Genomic DNA, 12,641 nt, shown 5'->3' on the forward strand with positions numbered 1-12,641 from the left:
CTATCTATGAAACATCAACAAACTTCGACCCGCCGCCATTATCAAATCAGTAATCTCACCAACACATACAGACATACTATAGTAATATCAGTATTCACGTCTCCGAAGTGGGACCTCTGCAACGGCTCACCATTAAATTTCTCACGATACAATTGTGATAATATTATTGTTTTAAACTTAATTATTTATTAAACTTTTATTTACAGTTTCTTATCGTATTATTTATGTTAATAGTTTTTATTCGAATGGTAGACTTTAAAACAAGAATGAATACACAATGCCACATTACACTGGGAACACATATCGAGCCATTTTTCTGCGACTTTGTTTAAGCTTTGTATTCGCACAAACATGGCAGGCTCTGTATGGCTTGGATTGTTTTGATGTTTACAACCTCTTTTGAAAGCAGACGTAATGGTGTGTCATGATGAGACGAATGAGGAGTTGAGTAGAGTTGAGTTTTTTGTGGTGTTTTGCGATTACTTGTCTTATCACACATAACTGATAATCGGGGAAGCTCATACCTGAATTTTGTATGGTGTTGTGTACAATAAAAGAATTTAACAGATATAAAATCGAGACAATATTCTCTTATTTGGTCATCAAACAAGTCGCGTCGAGCCATGATGGAGGGTTACACAAAAAAAAATTAGGAAAAAAGACAAATTAACACAATAATTAGTTTCTAAACACAGATAATTAAAATAAAATGTATATTATTACTTTTTCACTCGAAAGGCGGATATAACAACTTATTTCATTTAAAAAAACAAAACATGTTGATTACCACAAAACTTATTTGCACTAAAAATATGACCACTTAATAAAAACAATTTGTTAAAATAATAACGTTAGAACCACGATTCGTTGCAGATTCTAAGTATTCGCGAACCGTCGAGATAAGAAAGAACCACGTGATACACTAACACAACTACGCGCGCGCGGGGAATTCAAACACTGAGAGGGGAAATATTGTAGTCTTCAGTTTGACGAGGTCTTTCATAATATAAACAAAATCATTTGTCACATCTGTGTAGAGATGTCGCTAGATAAAGGTTAAAATTATTTTTTAAGCCTGAGTTTTGCGCCATCTATACAGAAAGTTCCGAGATATCGCAAGATGAAATTAAAATCACGTATGATTGCGCGTGGCAGCGAGGGCCCGGAATCTTCAATCAAACATAGATGCGCACGGCAGCCTCCGGGTTAATAAATGTAATACGCCTTACAACATTACGCTACGAAAGTACAAAAAATAAAAATTATATAAAAAGCTTGCAAACATTATTTATTTTGAACACCTGTGAGTAACATTATTCCTTCTTGTTCCTCCCTTCCCTTCCCCTCAACTTCCCTTCTCAGTGCCCAGCACGCTTAAGGTCCCCGTGACTCGCCATCCCCAGTCCCCAGATACCCATGGTAGGTATAAAATATTTAAGAATATTTTGTACCTCGGCACGCCTCAGGTCCCCTTCAGTCTCCGTCCCCAGATACTCAAAGTAGGTATAAAATATTTGAAAGTATTTTGCACCGGGTATTTTTTTGTACCTGTACTCACTGTACCCAATATCGGAAAGTACTCACAGGACTCACCTCTAGCTTACATAATGCACTTGCATAATGTGGATTGACTAGATGATCATTTGTGGAAAAGTGTGCGGAAGGTTTTAGTTTTTCCTGTGGGGAAGATTTAACCCGGACATAAAGTTTATTTAAAAAAAAAAAAAGTAGTAGTGATAGTACCAATTTAAACCTCCATTGGATTCTCATTTGGAAAAAAACGATTAACTTATTTTTAAATTTAAAACAACTCAATTACTGTTAAACTTACTGTGAAATCAGACATGATCGCATCAGCAGAATGCTGCCAGATCATTAAATAATAATAATGAAAGTGGTCATTTTTACAAGCGTATTTCTCCATGCAATATTTTTCCAGTAACCGTAACTGCGAATCCCAAATCGGGTTAAAAAAATTCGGCTTGTTTCCATTATTGAATATTTTGTTACAGTATTTAGTTTCATACTTTTACAATTTTTTAACAATTCTCTCACCGCGGTAAACGAACACGATAATGATGAGAGAAAGCCTAGAAATAAACATTCAAATCTGCGCAGAAAAATCCCACAACGGACTGCGCTGCAAACTTTACTTTTCTGCGCAGGTTCTGGTTATTTCGTTTAACGCTCACAGGTGGAGAATGTACAAATGTTGTCATAGTTTATTCATGACATGCTGTAACCCCACTGGTGCCAAAATAGGCTTCATGCTGTTGCCTCCGGGCCATCGAAATGATACGTAAATTTAACTTTAGGCCAGGTATATTTATTTTGATGTCGGTGGTTACAACATACCTTTTCCCATTAGAAGCCAGTCTCACATACAGCGTGTCCGTTTCGGGAACTACTTTCTGTACAAAGTGTCAGTGGTTACAACATACCTTTTCCCATTAGAAGCCAGTCTCACATACAGCGTGTCCCTTTCGGGAACTACTTTCTGTACAAAGTGTCAGTGGTTACAACATACCTTTTCCCATTAGAAGCCAGTCTCACATACAGCGTGTCCGTTTCGGGAACTACTTTCTGTACAAAGTGTCAGTGGTTACAACATACCTTTTCCCATTAGAAGCCAGTCTCACATACAGCGTGTCCGTTTCGGGAACTACTTTCTGTACAAAGTGTCAGTGGTTACAACATACCTTTTCCCATTAGAAGCCAGTCTCACATACAGCGTGTCCCTTTCGGGAACTACTTTCTGTACAAAGTGTCAGTGGTTACAACATACCTTTTCCCATTAGAAGCCAGTCTCACATACAGCGTGTCCCTTTCGGGAACTACTTTCTGTACAAAGTGTCAGTGGTTACAACATACCTTTTCCCATTAGAAGCCAGTCTCACATACAGCGTGTCCCTTTCGGGAACTACTTTCTGTACAAAGTGTCAGTGGTTACAACATACCTTTTCCCATTAGAAGCCAGTCTCACAAACAGCGTGTCCGTTTCGGGAACTACTTTCTGTACAAAGTGTCAGTGGTTACAACATACCTTTTCCCATTAGAAGCCAGTCTCACATACAGCGTGTCCGTTTCGGGAACTACTTTCTGTACAAAGTGTCAGTGGTTACAACATACCTTTTCCCATTAGAAGCCAGTCTCACATACAGCGTGTCCCTTTCGGGAACTACTTTCTGTACAAAGTGTCAGTGGTTACAACATACCTTTTCCCATTAGAAGCCAGTCTCACATACAGCGTGTCCCTTTCGGGAACTACTTTCTGTACAAAGTGTCAGTGGTTACAACATACCTTTTCCCATTAGAAGCCAGTCTCACATACAGCGTGTCCCTTTCGGGAACTACTTTCTGTACAAAGTGTCAGTGGTTACAACATACCTTTTCCCATTAGAAGCCAGTCTCACATACAGCGTGTCCCTTTCGGGAACTACTTTCTGTACAAAGTGTCAGTGGTTACAACATACCTTTTCCCATTAGAAGCCAGTCTCACATACAGCGTGTCCGTTTCGGGAACTACTTTCTGTACAAAGTGTCAGTGGTTACAACATACCTTTTCCCATTAGAAGCCAGTCTCACATACAGCGTGTCCGTTTCGGGAACTACTTTCTGTACAAAGTGTCAGTGGTTACAACATACCTTTTCCCATTAGAAGCCAGTCTCACATACAGCGTGTCCGTTTCGGGAACTACTTTCTGTACAAAGTGTCAGTGGTTACAACATACCTTTTCCCATTAGAAGCCAGTCTCACATACAGCGTGTCCGTTTCGGGAACTACTTTCTGTACAAAGTGTCAGTGGTTACAACATACCTTTTCCCATTAGAAGCCAGTCTCACATACAGCGTGTCCGTTTCGGGAACTACTTTCTGTACAAAGTGTCAGTGGTTACAACATACCTTTTCCCATTAGAAGCCAGTCTCACATACAGCGTGTCCGTTTCGGGAACTACTTTCTGTACAAAGTGTCAGTGGTTACAACATACCTTTTCCCATTAGAAGCCAGTCTCACATACAGCGTGTCCGTTTCGGGAACTACTTTCTGTACAAAGTGTCAGTGGTTACAACATACCTTTTCCCATTAGAAGCCAGTCTCACATACAGCGTGTCCCTTTCGGGAACTACTTTCTGTACAAAGTGTCAGTGGTTACAACATACCTTTTCCCATTAGAAGCCAGTCTCACATACAGCGTGTCCCTTTCGGGAACTACTTTCTGTACAAAGTGTCAGTGGTTACAACATACCTTTTCCCATTAGAAGCCAGTCTCACATACAGCGTGTCCCTTTCGGGAACTACTTTCTGTACAAAGTGTCAGTGGTTACAACATACCTTTTCCCATTAGAAGCCAGTCTCACATACAGCGTGTCCGTTTCGGGAACTACTTTCTGTACAAAGTGTCAGTGGTTACAACATACCTTTTCCCATTAGAAGCCAGTCTCACATACAGCGTGTCCGTTTCGGGAACTACTTTCTGTACAAAGTGTCAGTGGTTACAACATACCTTTTCCCATTAGAAGCCAGTCTCACATACAGCGTGTCCCTTTCGGGAACTACTTTCTGTACAAAGTGTCAGTGGTTACAACATACCTTTTCCCATTAGAAGCCAGTCTCACATACAGCGTGTCCCTTTCGGGAACTACTTTCTGTACAAAGTGTCAGTGGTTACAACATACCTTTTCCCATTAGAAGCCAGTCTCACATACAGCGTGTCCGTTTCGGGAACTACTTTCTGTACAAAGTGTCAGTGGTTACAACATACCTTTTCCCATTAGAAGCCAGTCTCACATACAGCGTGTCCGTTTCGGGAACTACTTTCTGTACAAAGTGTCAGTGGTTACAACATACCTTTTCCCATTAGAAGCCAGTCTCACATACAGCGTGTCCGTTTCGGGAACTACTTTCTGTACAAAGTGTCAGTGGTTACAACATACCTTTTCCCATTAGAAGCCAGTCTCACATACAGCGTGTCCGTTTCGGGAACTACTTTCTGTACAAAGTGTCAGTGGTTACAACATACCTTTTCCCATTAGAAGCCAGTCTCACATACAGCGTGTCCGTTTCGGGAACTACTTTCTGTACAAAGTGTCAGTGGTTACAACATACCTTTTCCCATTAGAAGCCAGTCTCACATACAGCGTGTCCGTTTCGGGAACTACTTTCTGTACAAAGTGTCAGTGGTTACAACATACCTTTTCCCATTAGAAGCCAGTCTCACATACAGCGTGTCCGTTTCGGGAACTACTTTCTGTACAAAGTGTCAGTGGTTACAACATACCTTTTCCCATTAGAAGCCAGTCTCACATACAGCGTGTCCGTTTCGGGAACTACTTTCTGTACAAAGTGTCAGTGGTTACAACATACCTTTTCCCATTAGAAGCCAGTCTCACATACAGCGTGTCCGTTTCGGGAACTACTTTCTGTACAAAGTGTCAGTGGTTACAACATACCTTTTCCCATTAGAAGCCAGTCTCACATACAGCGTGTCCGTTTCGGGAACTACTTTCTGTACAAAGTGTCAGTGGTTACAACATACCTTTTCCCATTAGAAGCCAGTCTCACATACAGCGTGTCCGTTTCGGGAACTACTTTCTGTACAAAGTGTCAGTGGTTACAACATACCTTTTCCCATTAGAAGCCAGTCTCACATACAGCGTGTCCGTTTCGGGAACTACTTTCTGTACAAAGTGTCAGTGGTTACAACATACCTTTTCCCATTAGAAGCCAGTCTCACATACAGCGTGTCCGTTTCGGGAACTACTTTCTGTACAAAGTGTCAGTGGTTACAACATACCTTTTCCCATTAGAAGCCAGTCTCACATACAGCGTGTCCGTTTCGGGAACTACTTTCTGTACAAAGTGTCAGTGGTTACAACATACCTTTTCCCATTAGAAGCCAGTCTCACATACAGCGTGTCCGTTTCGGGAACTACTTTCTGTACAAAGTGTCAGTGGTTACAACATACCTTTTCCCATTAGAAGCCAGTCTCACATACAGCGTGTCCGTTTCGGGAACTACTTTCTGTACAAAGTGTCAGTGGTTACAACATACCTTTTCCCATTAGAAGCCAGTCTCACATACAGCGTGTCCGTTTCGGGAACTACTTTCTGTACAAAGTGTCAGTGGTTACAACATACCTTTTCCCATTAGAAGCCAGTCTCACATACAGCGTGTCCGTTTCGGGAACTACTTTCTGTACAAAGTGTCAGTGGTTACAACATACCTTTTCCCATTAGAAGCCAGTCTCACATACAGCGTGTCCGTTTCGGGAACTACTTTCTGTACAAAGATTTGTTCTTCATCTTGCTCTCCATAAGGCCCTGCAAAACAAAGGTATTATAAATAAAATAAACAAAGGTGTCACCTCAAAGAATCTTTTGATTTTTACATTACCAATTTTGTGAATTGCAATATTTTGTACTGACCGCAATCATTTGAAGAGACAACATTGGGATCGCTGGGCTCGAGGGAGAGCACCTTGAAGGAAGCCTCGGGGGTTGTGCCGGGCTGCGTGCTGATCATGCCCCGGAAGCGGGTCACCTTCCACGACCTCACGTGGTTGTACTCGCTGCACACGGACACCAGGTACTTCTCCGACAGGGACACCTGGACACGACATACCTCCAATATTTATTCATTCTGTGAGCACAAGTTAAGATATTATAAGATAACTTCTGTAGACCCACGAAAAATCACTGGATTTTATAATTGTAGGATTTGTAAAGCTGAAAGTATTTATAAAAAAAATATTTTTATGAGGATCATCGCCTTTAAAAAGAAGAAATTTACCTACAGAATGCTTCTGCTTATGAAAAGAATAGCTATATATATTTTTTTAATGATAAACTAATGTTTATACGACAAGGTTTTTATGCATAGCACAAAGGATAACAAATTATTATATATTCCCGTCGGCGGCATTTATTTTTACTCGGGAGATTTTTTCAATTTGTATGGATATTTCAGGCGAGTAATTGATGCTTATAATAAAAGAATAGCCATTCATAAGAATATGTATATGGAGTTAAGTGTCAAAATTGGAACTGATTGTATGAAGAAAAATATAATATTTTAACTGTTTTTTTAAAAAATGGAATTATATACCTTTATACAATAGTTTTACCTTAGTGACAGGACTCTGGTGAACGGTGAATGTTTGAAAGAGCTGAGGTCCGTGTCCTACAGTCTCAGGATGCTGTACGATGACCCTCACGGAGCCCCCGCGAGTTCCATACGCTATCTCAATCCAGTTGCCACATAAACCTGCAATTAGGATTTGTTGTGTGAGGTTTAATGGAGTTTCTGAATGGTTGAGAGGAAATAGAGGAAACCATTAAATTATTGTTTCCATTAAAAGCGTAAACACAGGTGGACCATGCTTCAAAAACCTATTAAATTGACAAAAAAAACATTATGCATGGACAAATCATTTAATACTCAAAATTAATTAAAAACAGTGCCTGAAAATTTAAGAGGAATGTTGCAAACAATGAAACAGTTCATTCAAACAGTACTGAACGGTTGTTTCACAGAATTTTAACAAGAATTCATCAAATTTCAAAGTTTTTTTTGTGCATTACAGATTATGTGTCCATTTACAATACACGTGTAACGTATATTTTTGAAAAGAGAAAGAAAAAGAGACATAACATACATATTACAACGGGTAATATGTAGCATTTACATGCTTCTTAAATCTTTCAGTGTTAAAAATGTCAACAGTCTTGGAAATTTTATTATTTTATTTTTTTACCTCGTGTCATGCTATGCCGAGCCAGTATGTCCGTTCTGCTATGTGGCATACACATGTTAATATTCAAGTTTTGTGAAAGTCATATGCTAGTTCTGTTATTATCCAAGTACTGTGAAAAAACCAGCCTGTGGTGAAATAATAGCAGAATTTAAATAGAACTTGAGTTTTAAATTTGAAATTTGATGAATTGTTCAAATTTTGTGAAAGAACACATCCTTAATTTTAAAAGTAATAAACTTACTAGTTTTAGGAGTGAGATAGACGGAGATGGCGGTGATGGGCTCGTGGTTTGGATCTCGGTAGAGCTGCGTCACCAGCAGGTCATTGTCCTTCATGCGCAGCGGGAACTTCTGCATATCTGGCGGAACAATCGGAAAAACTTTGTAGATAAATACGTATAATACGAGTGCAATGAACAGATAATACACAATAGAAGTGCGTTCCATATTTATTTGTAAGAAAACCTGTCCCCAATGAACGTTGCGGCAAGACTTATCACCGGCGTATTTAAGCATTCCCACATTTCAGAACATCTCAAAAATCTTCATTTGCTCAAATGTCTATAAAATGTAAATGTAAATGTGTATTACAGTTAACCCTTAGGTCAGCTTATCAATCAGAAGCTTAGCGTCATCAGCTATCGGAAGGTTGAAGGAACCAAAGCGCACACCAGATACTAATTTCCGTGAGCGTGCTTTTGGAGTGTCAGGACCTAAAGCCTGGAATGGACTGCCAAATGATTTAAGAATGATGACAGACTCAACAGAATTTAGAGCTAAACTTAAAACACACCTTTTTAGACAGTCATATACCTTCACAGTGCGCGACATTGTAAATAAATAAATGTGTAAAAAATGTAAAGAACTAAGAATTTGTAAGCTTTTTAAAGTCATTTTATAAAAAATTCTCCAGTCTTTTAAAAGAAATATCAACTCCACTTTTGCCATTAATCTTTTAATAAATGTAATATAAACAGTAAAGAAGGGTATATGTAATAGCAAATGTAAAATCAATGTCCAGTGTTTTCATTATAGTGTCCTCTGCGTTCAAAGTCGTAAACTTTTTAATAAAAGTGTGTTTATATGAAGTGGCCTGCCGGGTAAGTATGTTTTTCTGTTTCTGTTTGTAAATAATAAGTATGTTTTTCTGAAACTGTTTGTAAATAATAAAATTAGATAGAGCCTCGGAACTCGTAATAAATTGTACAGCGCCCTTGAGGTGATTTTCCATGAAAACGGTGCTATATCAATTATCCAATTATTATTATTATTATACAGTGAACTCTGTTAACTTCTGTGGGAACTTCGGTAAGTGGGTTTCACTGTGTTAAGAATGCCTGTATAAATTAATATTTTCAGATGAACTGACCTATATAATTAATGGCCCCATTGATAGTCCCGAGCAGCAGGAAGGAGCCGGCCGTATCGAAGGAGGTGAGGGGGGCGATGTCCTGCACCTGCCAATGCTGCGTGGACGTATGCCACACGCCGGCCTTGCCCCCGCCCCCTGCCCCTGCTGCTGCCGCGCCGGCCGCTCCTCCCCGCGGGGCCCCGCTTCCGCCGCTGCTGGACAGGGCCACCAGCTGGGGGCCGATGAACAGGAGGTGTTCCACGCGAACGCCGAGGTTGAATGTGCCTGCAAAATAATCACGTTTTGTGAAAAAACTTCTTTGGAAATTATAGAAGGCAGAACTTCCGAGTGTAGCTAGCACGTAGAGTACGTGTAGATCATACACGCGCAGTAGGGTTGACTTTCCAAATCACATTCGTGTATGAACCAGCTGCGGTTAAATTTTTCAAAGCATGTTTTTGAACACAGACTAGACGGCAGGTCATTCAAAGAACATGGATCCAGCTCATTGAATGCCCTGTCCCCAAAGATCGCAACATTCACCCTAGTGAAAATGTGCAGATATTTACCCACTAGGGTCCTCCGAATGGGATCCATGTGCGAGGAGATGGCCCACAGCTTGATTAGGGGGCCGCACGCCACCCCCAGCATGACCTCCCCACCGCCCACTTTGGCGTTCAGGGCGACCCGCTCAATGGGCGCTTCCTGTGCCGGGGATTGGAACACCACGCACCACCCGCATGTGTCCGTCAACCTGCAAGAAATAATATTTTACTCATTTGCATCTTCAAAAACATAAAGTGAAAGAAGTTTTAAAAACATTACAACACAATTTTAATTCGTTTTTAAAGATACATTAGGAAAATAAATAAATACATAAAAGCAGATTTTATACAAGCAGCAACAAAGCTTGCCGTTTAAACTCTGTTAAATATATTAATATTTTTGAGGTGAATTCATATTTTAGACTTGGAATTCCTTTAGAATCATTAGATTAATAACAATTGAATAACTTGTATAGCGCAGTTTTTGTGAAAAATCACCACGAGGGATGATTTTTTATTACATTTATTGAAATTTTTGTAGTTAAACATCGGAAGAAAAAATTTTAATCTCATTTTTTTATATAAAATTTAAATTACAAGTGGATAGCCCCATATATTAATGTTGATTCACTTTCATTTTACTACCATTAGACCAAGGTTCCCTTAGTATGTATTATTGTAGCAATTACACTACGGTTTCTGGCTACAATTCTGCTATAAATAGATTACATACTATTGGTAACTATTATGCAATGTTAACTGAAGTTTTTAATATATGGAAGTATAAAGCTGTACTAGTTAAAACATTTTAGAGGTGATATTTTAACGAGGTCACTTCTTAAGAGGTGATCGTTTATGTTTATTCTTCATTTCTTTCACTACATTATTACACTACTAATTAACAACATAGCTCTCCCTACTGGCATGACCATAGATAGGCAAGCCAGTCCTACAGGCCGGGAGTTAAAACAGTCTATGCTGTCGGTGACAGAGATAACCATCGGGAACATAGAAATTAAACCTCTCCATAATAGTCAAGTATTAAAACCATCCACAAAATAGTCTGAAGAAAGGTTAAGTAATGAGCACATCCCTTCTGACCCGTAGATGGTTCATACCCAAGAGAAAGTCAGTAGGATAGAGCCACGGGTCATAGCCAACTCCCTCAGGTAGAGAAATCTCAGAAATTTCTTCTGAACCTTCTCCATGAGGGAGTACTTCACTTGGTGCGGGCTCCAAATTTATCATACGTTTTCGAATATTGTAATTCTTTCTTAACCCGTAGGCGAAAAGTACAATTAAAGTGAGATTGGGCAATCAATCACCAGTTGCGGGCAATAATAGTCTAGTTAACCCTACATATTATATTTCCTCAAAGAATATTACCAGCCTCAACAAATAAAAACACTTCCCAACTCTCAAACGGTGTTTTAGTGACACATTGAATAAAGACTATACAAGCTCAAATTCGATTTGGTACATACTAATAAAAAAAGGTCTTTAACTGTGCTCCGAAAGAGCTAAAAATGTTGCATTTTAGCAGACTGACCCGTTTTGAAAAAGAGAGTTATTTTGGATATATGTATTATTTTTTAATTGACTGTTAACTGCGTGAATTTAACCTCTCAGACAAAGACTTTTATTTACTTTGTGTTCCTTTGCGAACTGTCAAAACGTGAAAATTTTTGTGATATTTACGAATTTTGTTAAAAGCTTCATAACTCACGTTTTGGGAAACGTAGCCTCATTCTAAAAAATGTTTTGGAAAGATTATGAAATTCACTATCGTATTGTATCGTTATACGTAAATATTTGCGTTTCAAAATATACATTTTCTGAAAACGTCAAAAATATGTAAAAATCGCTGACCATTATTTCAAAGCTGTAAAAAATGTACTTTTTTCTGAGTATCATAATGAAATAACACTTTATATATTGAAGAAATATAATTAAAAACTATTAGTCACCTCAAAATATTAACCGTCCAAACTAAAATATTTTTAATAAATTATTTAGAAACGCAATAAATTATGAACGAACAAGATGACAGATCCAATCGACTTAGATAATGCACCTCTACCTTCCATAGATATTCTTGAATACAGACGCGTAGCGTTATTCATTATCGATACTCTGTTTTTTAAATCATGGCAATCCGTATACTAGTGATGGAAATAAATCGATTTTTGTAAAATCTCGCGCGTTTACGTGAAAAGACGTTCTAATGTCTTGACCGCTATTATCATATTTACGTCTTTTGACGTTCTAATGTTCCGAGTGGTTAATAAGAATTCTATGAAATTTCTAGGTAAATACAAATCCTAAAAATCGACATTTATAGTGCGCAAACTATGAAACCAAAATGTAATTTTTTTGTTTGTTTATTCTCTGGGAATTATTATTATAATTTTTTTTATTGTATGAACGAAATAAAAAGTGAAGTGACAATTTTCTTGCAGATTCTCTAAACAAAAGGAATGTGTTTTCAACATTTTGTATTTTCTACAATTTTTTGACATCTGTAGTAAAAAATGTGTTTTTTTTTTTTTCAACTTTTTCATGATAAAATTAAAATATCCTAATTTATGGATTTCAAATTCAAAAATCCAAAAAGGTACATAATTTTATGTAGTTTATAAAATGGTATTTGTTTTTACAACATCTTCAAAAAGAAGAAATACAGTAAAACCCCGTTAATTCGAAAACTCAAAAAATCAAATTAACGTTCCCACGTAATTCAAAATTTTAAGAGAAAAAAAAATTGCTGAAAATCAGGTTCCTCAGCCACCCCATCAAATTCAAGTAGTGTATTAAGAGTAAAATCGTAATCATATGACTTATTTCCGCGAAATTGCCAATTTCCGTCGCAGTCTACCCATTAAATTCAGATATTAAAAGTAAATTCATAAAATGCAATAAATTTTTGTGAATTCAATTACGGGCCCTGAAACCCAAATATTAGAAAAAATACGACATTCCAGTGTAAATCAA

At 38.2% G+C, this 12,641-nt stretch overlaps 1 protein-coding gene across 1 annotated transcript in view; it reads right to left on the minus strand.

Moving 5' to 3' along the window:
- Positions 1-12,641, minus strand: part of LOC149416540 (BTB/POZ domain-containing protein KCTD3) — a 28,917-nt gene that overhangs the window by 11,107 nt on the left and 5,169 nt on the right. The window contains exons 6-11 of the mRNA XM_089641391.1: positions 9,675-9,859; positions 9,124-9,390; positions 7,997-8,113; positions 7,126-7,265; positions 6,428-6,608; positions 6,226-6,322 (exon numbers count right to left, since the gene is read on the minus strand). Of these exons, the coding sequence (XP_089497517.1) occupies positions 6,226-6,322; positions 6,428-6,608; positions 7,126-7,265; positions 7,997-8,113; positions 9,124-9,390; positions 9,675-9,859 (987 nt within the window). The remainder of the gene's footprint in view (positions 1-6,225; positions 6,323-6,427; positions 6,609-7,125; positions 7,266-7,996; positions 8,114-9,123; positions 9,391-9,674; positions 9,860-12,641) is intronic.

This window comes from Hesperophylax consimilis, chromosome 16, assembly GCF_061612785.1.
Source record: "Hesperophylax consimilis isolate HC1 chromosome 16, BYU_Hcon_1.0, whole genome shotgun sequence".
NCBI classification, from domain to species: domain Eukaryota; kingdom Metazoa; phylum Arthropoda; class Insecta; order Trichoptera; family Limnephilidae; genus Hesperophylax; species Hesperophylax consimilis.